At 31.3% G+C, this 21,310-nt stretch overlaps 1 protein-coding gene across 3 annotated transcripts in view; it reads right to left on the bottom strand.

Moving 5' to 3' along the window:
* Window positions 1–3,939: 3,939 nt before the first annotated feature.
* LOC107437595 (paired box protein shaven) overlaps window positions 3,940–21,310 on the bottom strand; it is a 149,865-nt gene continuing 132,494 nt past the window's right edge. The window contains exons 7-8 of one of the 3 annotated variants that reach the window (XM_016049655.3): window positions 9,392–9,514; window positions 3,940–6,314 (exon numbers count right to left, since the gene is read on the bottom strand). In XM_016049655.3, coding sequence (XP_015905141.1) covers window positions 6,202–6,314; window positions 9,392–9,514 — 236 coding nt within the window. In that variant the 3' untranslated portion in view covers window positions 3,940–6,201. The remainder of the gene's footprint in view (window positions 6,315–9,391; window positions 9,515–21,310) is intronic. The other 2 variants (XM_071178837.1, XM_016049653.3) reach the window with 2 other exon arrangements.

Below are 21,310 nucleotides of genomic sequence, written 5' to 3' on the forward strand. Positions count from 1 at the left end.
CAAGCCACAAATAAACAAACGAAGTGTTTGATCGTTTAAATAGCTGCTCGCCAGATTTTATTGCATTATAAAGAAAAGTAATTGATATTCGATTTTTGATTAATAATTGATTTATGTGGATAGTGGCATTTATGTGGATAGTGGCATAGAATTTAGCATTGCGTCATGGTAAATGTTATTCCTACTAAGTGGAAGTAGTTGTGTTTTTTTTTTAATTATTCTCAATTACAGTTGTAAAAACCTTATTTTGAAATTAGTATGAAAAGTATGAATTTATTTTTTATTGCTTTTATGTAAAATTAAATGATTTTGCTTTAACTTTTAAAAATGGTTTTAGCGAAGAAATACTAATTGAAGAGTTGCAAGATGTTTTTGAGAAATCTTCTTTTTACCATGGGTTTTGTCAAAAAGATTTTCTTAGATCATCGACCTTCATGCATTCTTGTCAAAGGGTCAGCCCATTTAATTTGCTTTATTTTGATAATTTTTCTAACTCCAAGTTCATTTTAAAAAATCCTGTAAAGTTCTAAATTATCTTTTCTTCTCCACATGAATCGTTTGTTTCTTATTTGCTTAAATATGAATTCGTGACTTTTAATGCATATAATTTTTTATTTCAATTTTGATAAGGATTCCAATAATGTGTGCGATTAATATAGAACACCCTGCAAATTAAATCAATAAATTATGTGAAAATGATTTTGAAGTGATTAACAATGAAGTTATCAAATTTAACGAAAAACAATTGTTATCGTATTGTATATGTAAAAAATATGCGTCTAACGTAATACAGTGCATAATGTGTACACTGCAAAAAAATTTCGGATAAAATTACAGTTTAAAGTACCAACAATTAGGTATGTCATCTATGAAATCCATTTTACTGTAAAATCGTAAATTATCATACCCCAATTTTTACAGTATCATTTATTTAATTTGAGGGATTCAACCATTATACGGTTATTTTAACTGCAAAAACTACGGTACATTTTTTTTCCGTGAAAATGTTCCGGCAAAAGTAGATTTTACGGTAAAAAGTACCGTCAGCTAGAATATAGGCACTTTTTACAGGAATTTTTCGCAATGTAGGTAAGTGTTCTATTAATAACATGAAAATAAGCAAATAAGCGTTTCCTTTTGCTTTGATATTTTTTTAAAAAAAAAAGTACCTTTCCTAATTTCATATTTGTATATTGAATAAAATTTTTATAATTAACTAAACATGCAAGCATTTTTGACACATTTTTATTAAAAGATGTAATAAAGTTCGAAAAACAAATAATTAAAAAACAAAGCACTTGATTTGAAAGTATTTTATTGCTGAACACATAAAATTGATTTAAAATTTTTATAGCAAGAATATTCTTCTAAAAGTCATGACTAATTACAATTTTAGTTTTGATGGTTGAAATAAGAAGAAAATAAATATTTGTTATGATATAAAAATCCATTACATGAACAAAAACCCCATTCATAAATTGTTTTAATGATGTTCAGATTTAAAATAAAAAAAAATTGTTATGAGTATAAATTCCTTTTAAAATATCATTAAATATAATTAATATTTGAAAAGTATTTTTTCAGTAATATTGTATTTAAAATAACAGAGACATTGAATTTAGTATGCTTTACAGTAACAGAGTAATATCGTTGTATATTCACCATTGCAAATAACATTTTAATCACAAGAAAAATTCTGTGTAAAGTAAGAATATATAAGAAGAAAGAATGGATAAAAATTTGCGATAATAGTTGTTATTGAGAAAAAGTTGTTTTTATAAATTTAAAAAAAATGAATTTCAGAAATTTTACGGTAACAAATGTAACAAAATTGTTATTTTTATATTCTTTGTCAATTAAGGTTTTTGTAATGTTTATTTCTAAAATATTTATTTTCCAAATATCACTCAAGAGAAAAATTATCATCTGACCATCCAAGAGTTGTTTTGCTCATTTATTTTGTTAGATTTTGACTGAAAAGCAAGAATAATATTTTTATTTATTTTTTGATAAAACATTGTATTTAGTTCCAAAATTTCTTAGCAAAATAAAATAATAAAAAAAAACATAATCAAGTACTGAAATACAGTAAAAATGTTTTATTTTCAAATTCAAAGAAGCTTAAAATACACAAAACACGGCTCAATGTTGAACACTAATAAGGGGCAAATTTGACTCAACCTTAATAAGATGTTAAATATAACCATATTTTCGTTAAAGTTGAAGTATAGTAATGTGTAATAAAATTGCAAATTATGATAATCAGGTTTAACTTAGAATTATATTAATGAGTTCAACTTAGAACCATATTATGGAATTCAACTTAGAACCATATTAAGGTGTTTAACTTACTACCATTTTAAGGAATTCAATTTAAAACCATTTAAGGAATTCAACTTAGAAACATAATAAAAAATCCTGCATAGAACCATGTAAAAGAATTCAATTTAAAACCATTTAAGGAACTCAACTTAGAACCATATAAAGGAATTCAATTTAAAACCATTTAAGGAATTCAACTTAGAATCATATTAAGGTATTCTACTGAGATCCATATTACAGTATTCAACTTAGAACCATATTAAGGAATTCAACTTAGAACCATATTAAGGAATTCAACTTAAAACTACATTAAAGAATTCAACTTTCAGCCACATTCCGATATTCAACTTAGAACCATATTAAGGATCAGCAAAATTAAACAATATTATATTTCAACAAGCTCTGAATTTTCTAGCAGTGTATAATGAACTAGTATATTGTACTGGTAGTAAATATGAATTTAACTCACAAAAAATATTCAAGGAAATGAAATATTTATTTATGATACATTGCTAAAATAAAACTCAAAGACAACATTTATAAATCCCCCCCCCCTAAAAAATACTAAATAATTTACAAATCACAACAAATACGTGAATTTGTAAACGTTGTTTTTTTAAAAATTTATTCTCACAATAAATGAACACTTTAAAATTAAAACTTAAGGTGGTAAAGAGTACTTTTAAATATTTAAACAAATATTGTCTCATATAATAAACAACTTAGTAACATGTTGTAAAGTTTTGATATATTGTATTAAAAATAAATAAATAATGCTTTCAGTTGATTAATTTTTTTAAATAGAATCACTTATGTTAATAATGTGAAATTGATAATATTATAAATGAGTATAACTTAATCAATATTGTATAATAATCATTTGTGATAAAGTTAAATGTTGAACTGAATTAATGAGCACGCAGTTTGATTAAAAATGAAGGCCATTAAACAACTCCCTGAATTAGTCAGTATAAAAGGATTTTTCTGAATTGAAATTTGAATGCATACATTTTAAAAATAAAAAAATCTTTTGTAATATATTACAATTAAAGAGATGATGTCATTATTTTTATTCTTAATGAAATATCTTCTTATTTAAATAAATGGTAGATAAGTGAAAAAAATACAGGTAAGCAATTGCTTACTATCCACAATATAAAACACATAACTTCCGATTAAATATAATCGTAATAAATAATTAACAGCGATACTATCCATTTTCTTGCCCGATCGCGCAATAATAATAAACTATACACAATTATGAAATCAATCCGTAATTCTTATGATGTAACTCTTTTTATAGAAAAATGCTTCGTAGACGTTACTTTCAATGAAAGTTAAGATGTAATATTCTTAAGTCTACCCAACAAAAGAAGTCTCGAATGCTGTACATGTAAATAGTACTTTCGGCATTTATGCAATATATATATCATCATTAAATTTGTAAATCAACAGATTTCAAAACTCTTTAGTTAATCTTCACTGAATTTTGAATATGCAGGATGGTCCTAAAATATATGTCAAAAATGTAAAGGTATGTAGAGGGGTCCTAAATAAGCATATTTCGTATAGGATTGTGTGTGCTGTAATACCGCCTTGAGCCGGTAGGGAATCGAATTTTCTTTTGTCTTTAACTTGTCTTTTCAGTTTCCTTTGATTCCACAAGCTAGTGCTTTAATGTGTCATTACCGCACACACATTCCTATCCGAAATATACTTATTTATGTTCCCTCTACCTACCTTTACATTTTTGACATATATTTTAGGACCACTCTGATTATTTGCATGATTTTTCTGTTGGGCAACTATTTTGCAGAACTTAAAAAAGCTGATAATAAACATAAAAGTTTGGTAAAAATATATAGTTAGGTTTTAAAAGATAATACGTTTAAACAATATTTGATACATGCAACTTTTCAAACAATTAGAATGCAGTTAAAATGCAGAGGAAAAAGTTAAATAATCTTTCATATGTAAGGCCTAAAAGCAAAAGTAAAACAAACGCTTGCATTAAGTTAAGCTATTTTCAATTTCCTAATACAAATAAACAAAGTACATTTATAATACTTGAAGGACTAGATGTTCCTCATTTTAGTTAGGAACTTTCAAAATAAAAATTTTTAAATTTCAGATTATTTAATCCTAGTAGTGGAAAAAATATTAAAAATAAACAGATAAATAAATTCGTATTTATTTTTTGAATCCAACACTGATAACATGCAATTTTAACACAAATGTTTGAAAACGTTTTATAACACGAGGTAAAAATATATATATATATATGCAGACATGGGTCGAAAATTCATGTTTAGTAAAATGTAAAAACAAAAACAAGAACATTATCAAAACTTGACGGAGCATTATCGAGATCAATTAGAGGAAAATAAGAAATTAATTAAATCGAAGATAAAGAAATAGAACAAATAAATCAAATCAAAAAACCAGTTCCATTTTTAGGAAGAAGCTAAGAATTAGGACAATGAAAAAATTTTAATGATTTTAAACCCTTCTTTTCTAAAATCGACCTCAATAATGATTTATTAAATTTGGATAACGTTCTTTTTTTCTCCCTTCAAAATTAGATTGCGACACATTTTTAATTTCATCAATTAAAAATAAACAACAATTCAAATATTACGAAACATCCTAAACCATAATAATTTCCAGTTTTAAATTTAATGGAAATCTTAAATGTTTTTGATGACCACACATTCCAAGTTATTTTAGGTTTTGAAATTAAATGATTTTCATTTCATATAATTTAGTATGAAAAGAAATAATGTGCGTAATCGTTAAAACAAGCCTTTTAACTGACAATTTGGATTATTTTTTTATGAATTTATTTCCTTAAAATTACCATGATTTTGTCTTTGATCGAAGTACCTAATGACGAACGCAGAACACTATACAACACCTATAAAATATTTATATACTCTCTGTGGATAATAAGCAACTACATAAAATACATTTACATATATTTATATAGACAAACTGTATTCAATATTGTATATTGTACACTCACAGGAAAAAAAAAAGATGAAATGAAAACAAAATCTTTGGTCTCAAAATAATTAAAAATGATTTACAAACAAATATCATTCATTTTTTTCATCTACTTTAAACTTACCCTGTGTATCATTTACATTTACACCTCATATTTAAAAAAAATATTTGAAGCTTAAAGTTCTTTGGTTTCCAGGGTAGCAAAATGGAACTCCGGAATTGAACGCACTATACAGAATTAAGTAGATATCCCAAAGCAGTGTCAATGTTCTTGATCAATAGTCCCTCTAAACTGAGATCCTTTATGTCCGTTATTGCAAATCACGCTCAAATTGCGCCAAAGGAAGAGATTTCCAGCCAAATCTCATTACCTTGTGCAATGAATTCACTTAAAAACGATCTGATACAGCTTCTTTTGCAAATCTTATGATATGTTTGTACTAATAAATAAAAGCACCACTAATCTTTTAATTTTTTCAATTGCTTTAAACAAAACAGGAAAAAATCCCACTTCTATAAAAGTTAATCTTCATAAGACGAACAAAATTAACAAGTCTTGACTACGTTATTTGAAATCACTTACGATTTCAAAGTATTAAAAATACAATAAAAGGAACAATATCAACTTTGGAAGTGACCAATTGGAACAAAATAGCTTCATCGTAGAGAATTTTATACAGCGCAGGCGTTTTGTGAAGACCTGAATCAGCTCGTCGGTTGAAGGCATGTATATGAAACGGTCCTTTTCGTCAGTTCCGCTGCCGTATATATTCGTTTAGCAACCGGATCACCACTGAGAAAACCGTTGGCTGATGTGTGTCACTTAGAAATCACGACCAATGTCTCGTCTGAAGGAATTGTCTTAAAAATTGTTCACTAGCATCGTTCGGCTTTGAAGTTGTTCGGACTGATGGGAGAGGCAGCGGCTAGGCTTGGGTTAGCACCAGTCGTTGTCCTCGCAGCACTTGGTGTGTAATAGTATGAAGGGTCTGAAAGAAAAAATAAATAAAGCTATTGAGTCATCATCATAACACCTATAAATGCAAAAGTTACAGAAAGTTACTCATAATATGAAAAAATTACAACACCGGAATTTTTTTATGAGTCAAAGTAAGGAGACTTTCTACCAAAGATTCACTTTCAAAGTAATAAATAAATTAGTTCACAATTCATAAATTTACAAGTTTGAAGGTGTTCTGCATTAAGTGTTTGTTCAAGTTGAAATAGTATTATGTAAATAAGTATACTATTTAGAATGGATTTTGCTACGCAATAGGAATAAACTAGATACTTTAAAATCTATGTAAGGAATTTGAACAATATGGTGCAAAAGTGCACACAATACTCTCCCCCTGTGTAAAAAAATAAGAGGGTCGTACAGAAAGGATAATCTTTGTATACAGGGTGATTCTAAAAAGATGGGCAAATTTTAGGAAGTGATAGTACACACCCAAGCAAACAATTTTTATTAAAGAATGCATGGTCAAAAACAAACCGCAAAGGTGCTGGCGCATTTGGAAAGTTGTTTGATGCAAACGTGAAAGCTCCATTCCTGTTGCGAGTTACTGCGCTGCGTTACTTGTCCCCAAGCTTTCGGCCGCTGCAGGGAAAGTTCGTGATATGCTTGGTTTGTTTCAGAATGTTCGCCTATCTTTTCTTCGCCGCTGTACTACGTGCATAGCCGCTGCCGGCTACTGTTTTGAACACTTATTGTAATCACATGCCATTAAATTTGCTTTTGTAACTTAACTTCATCGTTCTTAGTGTGTTTTTGCCTCATGTAAGAACATAAACTTTGACGCCCACTAGCGGTTTTGCGTTTGGTTTTCGACCATGCATTCTTTGATAAAAACTGTTTGCTTGGGTGTGTACTAACACTTTCTAAAATTTTGCCCATCGTTTTAGAATCACCCTGTATTTAAGCTTTGTATCATACATCAGCTTACAAAGGCATAAGAAACCCACTATATGTTTTCATAGAAGGCACAAGAAGCTCAAATCATTGGGCCTTTCGCATTTTATATGCTTCTTCACATTTTACATGTTCTAATCAATACACTGCTTAGAACGTAGTGGCTAATGTATCTAACTGTTTTAACAATCACTTTATCGTGGACATCATATAGCTGGATTAATGTCGCCTTGACAACGCAAGAAAAACAGATAGAACATAGAGATAAATATCACCCATGCCCGAAGTGGGATTCGAACCCGGGATCTTCCTGATGCGAGGCCACTCCTTGGCCTTCGTCCTAGTTTCGTCATTCTAGTGAACAATCTCCCATAATGCACTAAGATGAGGTTTCGAATTTAGGAAACATTTTCATCATATAATTTAGTTGTTGTTAATTTACGTCGCACTAGAGCTGCACAATGGGCTATTGGCGACGGTCTGGGAAACATCCCGGAGGATGATCCGAAGACCTCCTCTGCGGAGGGGATGGCACCCCCGCTTCGGTAGCCCGACGACCTGCGCGCGAAGTCAAGCACTTTACGGTAGCACAGTTTAACGAGGACCAATACCACACACCCTCGGTCCCTACGCAGACTGATCCAAGTGGTCACCNACAAAAAGCAAAGGTGCTGGCGCATTTGGAAAGTTGTTTGATGCAAACGTGAAAGCACCATTCCTGTTGCGAGTTACTGCGCTGCGTTACTTGTCCCCAAGCTTTCGGCCGCTGCAGGGAAAGTTCGTGATATGCTTGTTTTGTTTCAGAATGTTGGCCTATCTTTTCTTCGCCGCTGTACTGCGTGCATAGCCGCTGCCGGTCACTGCTTTGAACACTTATTGTAATCACATGCCATTAAATTTGCTTTTATAACTTCATCGTTCTTTGTGTGTTTTTGCCTCATGTAAGAACATAAACTTTGACGCCCACTAGCGGTTTTTCGCTTTGTTTTCGACCATGCATTCTTTGATAAAAAATGTTTGCTTGGGTGTGTACTATCACTTCCTAAAATTTTGCCCATCTTTTTAGAATCACTCTGTATTTAAGCTTTGTATCATACATCAACTTACAAAGGCGTAAGAAACCCACTATATGTTTTCATAGAAGGCACAAGAAGTTCAAATCATTGGGCCTTTCGCATTTTATATGCTTCTTCACATTTTGCATGTTCTAATCAATACACTGCTTAGAACGTAGTGGCTAATGTATCTAACTTTTCTGACAATCACTTTATCGTGGAGACCATATAGCTGGATTAATGTCGCCTTGACAACGCAAGAAAAACAGATAGAACATAGATATAAATTTCACCCATGCCCGAAGTGGGATTCGAACCCGGGATCTTCCTGATGCGAGGCCACTCCTTGGCCTTCGTCCTAGTTTCGTCATTCTAGTGAACAATCTCCCACAATGCACTACGATGAGGTTTCGAATTTAGGAAACATTTTCATCATATAATTTAGTTGTTGTTAATTTACGTCGCACTAGAGCTGCACAATGGGCTATTGGCGACGGTCTGGGAAACATCCCGGAGGATGATCCGAAGACCTCCTCTGCGGAGGGGATGGCACCCCCGCTTCGGTAGCCCGACGACCTGCGCGCGAAGTCAAGCACTTTACGGTAGCACAGTTTAACGAGGACCAATACCACACACCCTCGGTCCCTACGCAGACTGATCCAAGTGGTCACCCACCCGCACACTGACCGCAGTCAGTGATGCTTGACTTCGGTGATCTGCTCATATAATTCAGAGTTCCCGTCTAGTTACAAATCACGTGATTTCTTGGCGAAATGATTCTCAAAATTAAACAAATATAGCTCAAGGATTGCTGAACTGTCAAAAGTGAGAGCTTTATTTTTTAAAGTGTGGTGATGCCTTCAGAACCGAAATGATACCGACATAAATAAATTGCGATTTTAAACCCTATTTCTGAAGAGGTTCTTAGTAAAAATTAATGCAAGACTCATTAAAAAAGCTGAATTTAAAAAAAGAGTGGAAATCACTCCTATAAACAATAAATGTTTCATTTATAAATTTAAATTTTTATATCAAGTATATTCTGAACTTTGATTTTAACTTCCTGTGTTCTTCAATTGAAACAAGGACTGTTACTTACTGATTATTCCACTCGAACCGTAGCCATACGCACTGTATGCTGCGGGTGAGTATTGTGTATAGGGAGACGTGTATGCTGCATATTCTGCACCAGTTACACCACCTCCTGCCCCTGGTCCCGTTACTAGAAAGAAAAAAATATTGTGTTAGATTTTTGTACTAAACATTTTCGCACAAATCAATTATATGGTGAAACAATCAACTGAAATTAGATTTTTGACCTTTTTTTACGCAATTAAGCATTTTGACAGAAACAAAATTAACAAAACGTAATCAGTAACAAAATGTAATCAGACATTCCAAAACGTGTATAGTACGCAGTATACGTGTATAGTATGTATAGTACGCAAAAAATATATAATAGTAAATAAATGGATCATTCTGAATAACTTTTGATCTAATGATCGGATCGTCACGTTCTAGGACTCATTGCTAATGGTTTGAAGCGGTGACCTCAAATATGCTAATTAGTTACCACAGACGATGTTTCAAGTTACGAAATCGGGCGTCAAAATGTACTATCTCTTATTAAACATAACTTTTTTCTCTCGATGGATTCGGATTTATGACTCCTAAAATATTGAGGATAGCCACAAAAGAGAAATATGGTCCCAATTGTTCGGTCAAGAGAGTGGTCCGAAGTTTGGACTCTTTAATGCTAATTTTACTTTCTGCGGATTTTGTCAAATCTCTAAAACTTTTTAAGAGAATTGAAAATTTTTGCCTACAATTATAAAATTTGTTTATCTTAAGATAATTCCAAGCAAAAAATATGCTTTCGTAATTATTTATTATTTTATTTAATAGTAGTCAAAAAATTTTGAATTGTGAGGTATATAATTTTTTATATCTTTTTAAAGAATGCAGTTTTACAAAGGCAAAATACAAAATTTGAGCAAAATCAGTCGAATAGTTCCTGAGAAATAGGATTTTAAAAATACGACTTTTTTACTATTCGATTTTCGCGAGAAGGGAAAGATCCGATAATTGTATCAAAAGCTATTCAGGGTGGTCCGTTCGTTTTTTTGCGCACTATACAAAATCAGTCAAAACTTCATATTTTTTTTTCTTTGCTAGACTATAATTTGCTAGACTTTGATTATATTTTACTAGACTTTAATTTGCAAGACTATGTGAATTATAGTCTACAGACTATAATTTGCTAGACTTTAATTATATTTTGCTAAACTTTAATTTGCAAGAATATATGAATTATAGTCTAGTCATTATAGTAAGTTTTCTCGCTTTGATTCTTATTAGCTTCAGAAATATCTATCGATGAAAAACGTAACATTAATAAACGTAACATAACCTAAATCTTAAATAAAAAATAACTTGTATAAAGCACCCATTTTATCAATTTAGGTTGGAGAAAAAAAAGCATAACAGCCATGTTTTCACATCATGGAAAGCAACACCTTCCAATACCTTGCTGAGTACGCAGATCTCTATGAAATTGACGACTTGCAGACATTATCGCTCTGTTCATCTAAGTTTCTGATTCTTTTTTACAAGATTGGAACACAATCCACGCGATTTCGCTTCTGGTTTCTTCACCTTCAGCAGACAACGGAATCCATTCTTATGAGGGGTGCACAGAAAACAGTAGCTAGCGATTGTTTGTTTTTAGGTGGTATGGAATTAATTTTTTTTCCTCTTTTACCTCGTCTCTTTAGGTTACCCAAAATCTTGGCACAGGTTCTTTTCGACTCCAGGTGGTGGGACATCTTCTCGCATGTTGGCAAGATAATGTCAAGAAGTATGTTTCTTCAGTTACGAAAGATCCCGTTCGTGAAATTAAAAAAAATGACGCCTTTGTTTCAGGCTTGTTCTTTTTGAAACATTGGGATTCATTCTCTCAGCTCTATTTTGTAGTTTTCTTTTGATGCCAGGTAAAGTTCAATGACTTGGGAAATAATTTTTTCTTTAATACATACGTTTAGAGTGGGTAAACTGCGATTGAGCCTTATTTAAAGTTTTTATACAAAGTTTGCATTCTTTTGTCAGGGACTACCAATCCCAATTACGATTAGAGTTTAAACTTTAGTTTTGAATGGCGATATGTTTGTTCCGAGACTAGATTATACTACACATTATATGTGCATTGACTTTTATTTTCGGTTACATTATTTTATCTTAGTACATTAGAAAAAATATTGTCGAATATTGACCTATAGTTAACTAAGCACCCGTAGTAAAGTTGTCACAAATTTGCGTGGCATTTTTCTATAAAATATTCACACTTCACGCATTCATAAATTCATATTTTCATATATTCACGAATCTTCACGTTTTCACTAATTTGCATGACAAAGGACTATGGTTTTTTATTATGGTTTTTCCTTAAAAAGTTTTTCTAAGAATGTATTTTTAAAATTTTTTGTTTTGTTTTAACAATGTTTAACATAAAATTGCACTCTGCAAGTCCCCCCCCCCATGGATTCAAATACCAATGTTTAATTTATTTATTTATTTTCATAGTAAGAGGAAAACGTGGTTCAGAATTAAATTAAGAATCGATTGTATTATCTTTCTTGATAAACCACGATGAACCATAGCAAAAGCAGTATGCATCAGCCATCAGAATACTATGCAAGTTGTATCATTGATCAGATATGGATCGAATCTATACATTTCTAATTCATTATGTTGCAAAATCAATTTAACTACTCACTAGTAATTAATTAAGTATCGGATCACTTTTTTGGGAAATTCTACTATTAGTAAATGAGCGGAAGTTTGTTGAAAAAATGGATAGAAATCGATTGCTTTAAAATGACCAGATAATAAATTTTCCGTATTTATAAACAAATAGCCTTCTAGTTGTCGGTAGATTTTGATTTTAATTTTATTGCAGGTAACATATTTACTGCTAGAAATTCAGGAAAGCGATGAAGCACTATCAAATTTGAAGGTGCCAATAGACAACAATGCAAATTAAATCTAATTGAACTTGAAAGCATGATAATTGTTTCAATTTGAGGGAAAAAATGGTTCAAATTATAACCTAATCAAAGCAGTAATAAACTTGTTCAATATTATAATTTCAAACTAACAGTTTTTTTCTGACAGTGTTGAGTAAACGGTATTTTCACAGATTTGGCACAGAAAAACATTTAAGAGTAAATAAATAAATGAACTGTACAACACTATGCCATATTGAGAATAGGTTAGAACTGATTGACCCCATTACTTCAAGTAAATAAGTGTCAAGAAATTAGTCATGAAATTGGTTACTACCAAATGGTGGAAACTATAACAATTTGAATGCGATGATTCGAGTATAAATGAACTCACAAGGTAAAAAGGGTTCTTGTCTATGAAAGCTGATTCTGAACAAAAGCGAATTAAAAGGTTTGAGATTGTTTAGAAACTAACCAATAATTGCGAGCATACGAAATACATGAATATCTCAAGCATTTTTTTATGTCCCCCAAAAATTTAAGAACAAAGCTAATAATTTTTGATGTTGAGAAAAAATATAATTTGAACATCGGGTTGGACAAAAACCGCTTTTTCCACGAAATTCCTTTCTAGTCCTTAGCAGAGCTCCAGTCGTCTTATACACTATGCTTTTCTTCGTTCGTCTTATCTACGCGTGTAGGCGTTTTCTTTTCCATTATGGCCCATCTTCACTGTGTAACAACTCTTAAGGAGAACCGATTTTCCACGTTATTGATTTGCCAAAACTTTGAAATCCTTCAAAATGCAACAGATGAGTGATCCAATCGACATTTTTGTGATAAATGGACATAAACAATTCTTCCCTCTTAGTTTTCAAATAATGGCTTATTTGGTGTTCGTTTGTTTCTTCCTCATAAAAATCATTATAAACTGTAAGATTATTATTGATATTATAATTTTTTTTCTCGTCTTAACCGTTGCTTTGACAGGTTGAATTTCACTCAAGTTCAAAGACACAAGTTCCTTTTTTCCCCCTCCCACCCAAACAAAAAATTAAAGAAAGAAAAAGAAATGCGCTCGGAATGTGGGATGGAAAAAAAATCAGACGGAATGGGGGGGGGGATGAAAGAAAAATTATTTCCCACCAGAAGAATTATATTTCGGAAACCGAAAGTGCTAACAATGCATCGGTTTTTTCAGTTTCGGAAGAGTAGATGGTTATAGAGGGTGGAGGGCCGACATGGGGGTGGTGTTCTATCAGAAGGTATTTCATCTGTCAACCTGTCCACTGTCGTGCGTCCCGCGGGACAGGGAGGGTGGGACGCCGTGGGAAACAAATCGACATCATCCTTGCCGGGACTTTAGTCTCTAGATCCCAAATGCGGGATTGACTTTTTGGCGGTTTTATCTCTCTTTGGCTTTCTTTTCTTTCCCTATAACATCTTAATTACTTAATTATACATTGAGAGCTAAAATCAAAATTAAAAAAACAAAATATGAGAAATATTTCCTAAAGGTTCTTATTAAGGGGTGGAGAAGGTTGCAAAATTGCATTTTAATAAAGTATTCTCATTTAGGTAGACTAACACATAACTAGATATTTTTTGTTTTATTCTGTTTGGTACGTAAGCGAGTTAATATTTTTTCTTGATTCATTATTCTTTAAAAATACGATTATTCATGACTTTTTAGAAAAAGTCGGACGTTTTATTACAACTTATAAGTTTAAAAGCTGCAAATCTCATTAAACTAAATTAATTGATATCAAATAAATCTTTTTATCAAATTATTAAAAGAAAATTACTCAATTTACAAAGAACTTCTAAGCTAAATTTTTGTCTTATTTTGTTAAAACGAATAAGCATTTTTTTTTTAATAATTTACGATCATTAGAAAATAAAAATCTTTAGTTATACTTGTATGAATACGTAGTGTACATTTAAACAAATTAAAAATTTCATCGGAAATAAGTATTTGTACTCAAAATTATGAGCGTTGCGATTAAATTATTCGTTATGAATGTTTCAGCAACTATGATACTTAAACCTGTATGATAACTGACTTGAAAAATTTGAAAGCAAAATTTTTACTGGTGGATTGTATTCCTCTATAATTCCATAATTAATTTTTGATTATTTTATTCTTAAAAATTTTAAGATGTAACAGTAACAGAAAAAATCATTCTTAAACTAGTATTCATTAGATATCTTCTTGTATTGGTTTTATGTACAAAAAAAAATATAATTTTGTACAAATAACAATATGAAATATGTAAGCAACATTAAATACTTGTTACATCACTTACCAATCAACATTTTTATACTTAATATTAAAAGTTCTGTTTTATTCATAATTTTAAGTTTGTATAATATTGTTCTGAATTATTCCGATAAGGAATTAATATTCCATTTTTCATTAACCTCACAAAAGGCTGAATTTGTATTTGTGAAAACAATATTTTACTTTTTTTAGCATTTATTTTTATATATTTTTTATCTAAAAGTTGTTGTAGCTCATTTATGTCGCGCTAGAGCTGCTCAATGAGCTATTGGCGACGGTCTGGAAAACAATCCTGAGGACGATCAATTTTGATCCTCTGCAAAGGGGATGACCCCCCCCCCCCACTTCGGTAGCTCAACGACCTGCACGTGAAGTCGAGCACTTTACGGTAGAACAGTTTAACGAGGAGCAATTCAACACACCCTCGGTCCCTAAGCAGGCTGATTAAAATGATCACCCACCAGCACACTGACAGCAACCAGTGATGCTTGATTTCGGTGATCTGCTGGGAACCGTGTCTTAACGATTAGTCCACTGCGGGACTTATGTTTGTCTAAGATACAAGATACTAAGATACTCTGACCGCCACTAAGTCTGCGGCAGTCTGGTGCTATGGAAACAAGAAGAGGGCATTTTAGGGAGGGTAGCTTCGATGAAGAGGTCTCCTTTTCTCTCACCGAAACCAGTCCTAAAGAGGAACCCCGCACCCTTACTTAAAATAATCGTACCTCGTTACCATAGTCACCGCCACAGCTCCAGGCGAATGTCTGGCAGAGTACATATCTTAGACAAAAGTACCGGAAAATCTATGTATGTATACATGCATACTATTTTTGTGAGTTCGGTTTCCTCCATAACTGTTTTATAGTCAAAAACATGAAGGTAAAATTCTAGAATTTCTCTAAGAAAATAAACATTTCCTGCATAAAGGAAATATAAATGAAGCATTTTTCTTTAAAAAAAAATCCTTCATAAGTGATAATGATCTTACAAAAGAGCCGACATTCCAGCGATTCGTATCACACGCAACTACAGTGAGAACTAAAACCGATATGGAAAAAAAAAAAACTTAAACATATCATTCATTTTTTGAACAGAAAGACATGTAAATTTCTTTGAAAGTTATTTTATAAATACCCACAGATAATGTGATAGATGCTATCTCAAAAGAAAAAAGATGAGATAAACATAACATTAGATATCAAGGCTGGAATCAGTTACTGAGTCATTTGTAAGAAATGCTAAAATAGTTTTTTTTCTACAGAATTTATTTATTTAGATTTTCATCAAGAAATGTAATGTTAAATAAAAAAAAAGTTTACCTTTTACTTTTCAACAATCGAGTAGTTTTAGTAGTAGTTTTTTTTTTTTTTTTTTTTTTTTTTTTTTTTTTTTTTTTTTTGTCTGAGTGATTGATAGATATTTGCAGTAACAGAAAATTTTCGATTAGAGTTTGCAAAAACCTCAAAAATCTGAATAAGAAAAATCTGAATTTAATCTTACTAACTTGTAGAAATTAAAAATAACTGAAAAGTTATTTTTGTGCGATTATTTCAAAATGTCATATGCTTCCTTTTTTCTTCATATTTAGTATTACAAGCCAATTAGCTTGCTATTTATTATAACAGTAAAATTTGAAAAAAAAAACACGTTTTAGTTATATAAATTACTAAATTTAATATAATACCTTAAGTAAAATCTATTAACTGTGAGGGCTTAAACCGTTTACAACTGATAAAGAAATGTTCCCAACCATAAACTTTATGGTTAATCGATGGACAGACTGCTGTCGGTTATTTTACCATAATTTCAGAATGAAAATTCTAACAGTGTATATAAATTATTTAGATATGTTTTTAAATTTAACTGACAAGTGATGATTGATTAGTATATTTAGGAATTTATTTCCATCGAAGACAGTTCCTACATTAAAAAAAAATCCATTCCGTGCAAAGTGGAAAACCATATATTGTTGGTTATGTTTGTGGGACTGACAATATAAACTAATTTAGTTCTATTTTTAAGTTTGACTGACTAGCGGCTTTAGTATATTTAGGAATTCATTTCCATCGAAGACAGTTCCTACATTAAATCCATTACATGAAACGTGGAAAACATTTATTGTTGGTTATGTTTGTGGGACTGGCAATCTAAACTATTTAGTTCTATTTTTAAGTTTGACTGACTAGCTGCCTTAGTATATTCAGGAATTCATTTCCATCAAAGACAACGCCTACATTAAATCTATTACGCGCAACGTGGAAAACATTTATTGTTGGTTATATATGTGGGACTGACAATCTAAACTATTTAGTTCTATTTTTAAGTTTGACTGACTAGCTGCCTTAGTATATTCAGGAATTCATTTCCATCAAAGACAGCGCCTTCATTAAATCTATTACGTGCAACGTGGGAAACATTTATTGTTGGTTATATATGTGGGACTTACAATATATACTATTTAGTTCTATTTTTAAGTTTGAGTGACTAGCGGCTTTAGTTTATTCAGGAATTCATTTCGATCGAAGACAATGTCTACATAAAGAAAAAAAATCATTATGTGTAGTATGGAGAACATTTATATTTCCATGGTATTATAAAAACGACGCATTTTAATCAAATTTGCATCTTTTTTTCTTTCTTTTTTGGCGGTGCAATTTGGCGAATTTCGATGCGGTCCTCATCAGATTTGGGGGTGGTGGTGCGCGGGTGGTAACCCTATTTCCCCCGCCTGCTTGCGACGTCACATCGTAAGGAGAGACAATTCCTCTCCGACACTTAAAACCAAAAAGCAACTTCTTGAGAAATGACTTCGAGTAAAGGATAGAAGAAGAAGGAAAAAAGAAAAAAAAAGAAACAGCAACTTCAGAAGGAAATGGGAGGGATGGCGAAAAAAAAGGAGGAAAGAAATGAACTTTTCCGCAGTGCATTCCTTTTCTTGATTTCTTTCCGGAAAAAGACGATTAAACAAAAAAAGGGGGAAGCAGCCGAAAACACTGTACTAGAGCAAAAGAGGGTACAGAAAAAAAAATATCATGCTTTCTTTTAGAAACAATGATTCTTTGTCGGAAAGAACTTTCTTAAAAGAGGCAAAAAAAATTTTGTACTGCCATTCGGTTGATCTTATTGTTTGGATGTATGTTTGTTGAAGTTTGAAAACTAATTTCCAAGAATTTTTACTTTCGCTTGATGTACTTTGGAGATACTAGTCTTTTTCTTCTTTTCTTCAACTGGCTTCAGCTTTTCTTTCCTTATATCTTCCAACATGTCGCCTAAATTCCCCCCCCCCACCACCTCGCTATTTTCTAATTTGCTTATTGCCTCTGCTTCTAACTTTTTCTTCCTTCACGCTATGGTAATTTTGTGAATTTTTTAGCAGCGTGCGCCCCATTGTGTTTTTAAAGGCTTTGAAAAAGAGCCATCACTGAAATGAAATATTTGTGGAGCTTTCGACGTGACTGTTGTTTCTTATTGGAGGAGACAAAAAGTCGTAACATCCAATCAAATCTGCCTCTTTTTTTGAGCTTGCGTGGTAGATTCCCTCTAATTTAAGTGTTAAGTGTATAAGCACTTATTTATAATATATGCTTCATGAAATGTCTAGTGCAAAATAATAATGCTAACAGGGCTCGAATATTACATAAAGAGACATGCCAGGGTAGTCCCAAGATTCCTATCGGGCATTTATTCTTTGCCTTTAAATGTCCAGTTGGGCATAGGACCTTAAAATACTGGTTGAGCACAACTTCAAAGCTGGCGAAAGTCACCAAGCTGTCAAAAGGGTGTGATAAACAGTACAAAAAGAGAAAGGAAAAAAAATGATTATATTTAAGACCTATGATTATATATGGCACCTAAGATCTGACCTATATAAGACTTGATTATACATAGGATCTATAGACTATAAGACCTAAATGTTATGCATGGTGGTTTGCTTGATGAAGTATGTTGACTTGCCGATAATATTTAATACTTCTGATTTTACTACGTACTTTCTGATTTTACTACTTCTGATAATTCATCAACCCTACATCTCCACACGGAGGAAAAATCTATGGTAAAATTACCGTATTGCATGTTATTAATATTTCTGGTAAAAAAAAAAACAGCAACATAATTTTGGTAATAAAACCAGCGATATTTGGTAATTTTTTTCCGTTTATATGGTAACTAGTTTACCAGGAATTCCGATTTTCAAAACTATAATTCTTATTACTATAGATTTAGTAAAAAAATACAAAACTGCTAAGTGCATTTTACCGAATAAATGGTTTTCATGCCACCATACTCTAAGGTATCATGATAAAATTATGAAATTTTACCACAATTGCCAAATTTTAAAAAAGGTGACGAAGAGAAAATAGTTTTCCAAAAGGAGGCTATAGCTCTGCAAGGGCTGTAGCTCCAGGTTGATGATGACGTTTTTATTTTGTTTTTCCTGCTCTACTTTACATATACACAATTTTTGAGCATTTTGTAGCAGCTCTTTTTGTTGCAGCAAAACTATTTTAACTTCCTAAGTAACTTTTAGTACAAATGTTTTTTGAATATTTACCTCCCTGCAATATAAATCTTTTTTTCTTAGCATTGCTATATTTACTAAGCTATAATTTTTTTTATATTTTCGAGAAAAAAATTAGAAATATTTTTTGATACTAGTTTATCGATAGGATAAATACTTCACCATTTTCAATGAACACGTAAAATAGTGCTAGTATCTTTAAATAGCAAAAATTTGAAATTGATAAGTAATTAAAACGCATTCAAAGTTATAGTTATTTTCTTTCCGTGTGAAGAAATCAACACATTAAAAGTTTCAGTTTTTTTGTAGTATATTTTAAATAAGCCTAGGTAAGCCATATAGGCCTATTTAGAAAAAAATCTACAACAAAATACTTAATATGTAACATGCGTCTTACATACATTACTTTAAATTACATCGAAATAAATAATTATGATTGTCTTCAAATGAACACTTGGAAAACGCCCACAAAAAACACTGACATGAAAAGATAAAAAGCTTTTTCACTTTAAGCCAATCATTCTATGCTTAACTAAGCAAAAGTTTTTCAAACAAATGGTAAAAATAAAAAAAATCTCATTATATTTAGTAAAAAAAAAAAAAGATATGCTTTTGTATTAAGATTTTTAATATGAAGCAATAACTATAAAACATTTTTATTGCAGGTATTTAGTCTATGATCCAAAACAAAAAAGAATCTTTTCAATCTTTCAGAAGCAGGACTCTATTAAAGAAGCAATTTCTTACAGCTAACGGTAAAAGGCGTTGAAGTCATCATAAGACGCTGAATCCATTATTTTTAACTGTACGTAAGCATTAAAAGTTTCAGTTATAAAGTCAAATTACCGTGGTTAAGCATTTTAAGACTCAAAGTTGCAATGCCGATAAAAATTAACTCTTTTGTGCGCTATTCCAGTTCCGCCAAGTTTCAAAAATCGCTTCATGCTTCGTAAGCCAAAGGTCCATTAGATCTTTCAACTAAATAAACTCTCGCCAAATTAATACCAAGTGATTCTGAAGCAGCATTTAAGAAAGGCAATCCTCGGAAAGATGATCCATTCGAAAGATGAAACTCTTCCAAGAATCTTCGCCAATCCTTACCCTTTTTAAATACATGACGTAAATTTTTCTTCCGACACTGATAAAAGTTTTGTGGAGGTGTGCGTATATATATATAAGTGTTGGTAGTAAAATTTTCCTGAACTGTTTATCGGGCCTTTTCGTAATTGCGAGGTTAATGAGGCGTTCCATCGTGCAACTAAAGAGAAGAAATGAAAATGTTCGGCGAGCGTCTTAAATTTCTTGGCATGAAATGGTTTAGAATTCCGTATCGAGTTTGGCGAGATTCCTCCGGTGATCCGTCAACATTCATCAATTTTCTTGAAACACATCCGCCTGCGGATGAAGATAGGATGAAGTTAGGATGATGGCATGACCTGGAAATCAAAGCGAAGAAGATCTGCTTTTGCACCTCTCTCAGATTTAAATACTTTCTCGGCAGAATCTTATTATGAATGGTTTAATGTAGGACGTGGCTTTATCTTTAACACTTATCAGAAGAAAACAGGTTTCGTGTTTAATTCTACTTGAAAGCCATTTAAAAAAAAAAAAAAAAAATCCATACAAAAGATTGATTAGTTTGCTTAAAAAAATGTCATTATTTATTTTCTTCTGCCCTTCTAGACTGTAAAAAGGATTGTAAATTAAATGTTTATCTGTTTGTGTATAACATAACATTCATTAGTTTTATGAAACTGTGCCAATGTGCGACAAATTAAGAAAAAAAAATTTTTTTCCATCTTTTTTTCACAAAATAACTATATATATATTTTGCAAGGTGTGGAATAAAATATTCTAATCAAGCTTTTCAACTAAAAGTAATTATTAAAATTTCAAATCTATGATTAATTACATTATTTAATATTTTTACAGTAATGTCATATTGCTGCTTAGTCTCCAATTTAGGGGCTGATAAGGATGTTTATTAAAGGAAAAGTGTTTTAAGTGTTTTTAAAAATACATATAAAAGTAATATACCTTTCCTAATTACATATTTGATTGAAAAATTTGAATAAAAATTCAATAAAGTATAGGTTCTAAAGACTATTTGAAATTTTTCACTACCTAGCAGCAAGAAAAAAACAGAAATGAAGATTGACTTTGATTTTTTGTTAAAAACAGGTTTATTCAAAAAAATATTACTTTCTTTTACTT

This window comes from Parasteatoda tepidariorum, chromosome 3 (genome assembly GCF_043381705.1).
Source record: "Parasteatoda tepidariorum isolate YZ-2023 chromosome 3, CAS_Ptep_4.0, whole genome shotgun sequence".
Lineage (NCBI taxonomy): Eukaryota > Metazoa > Arthropoda > Arachnida > Araneae > Theridiidae > Parasteatoda > Parasteatoda tepidariorum.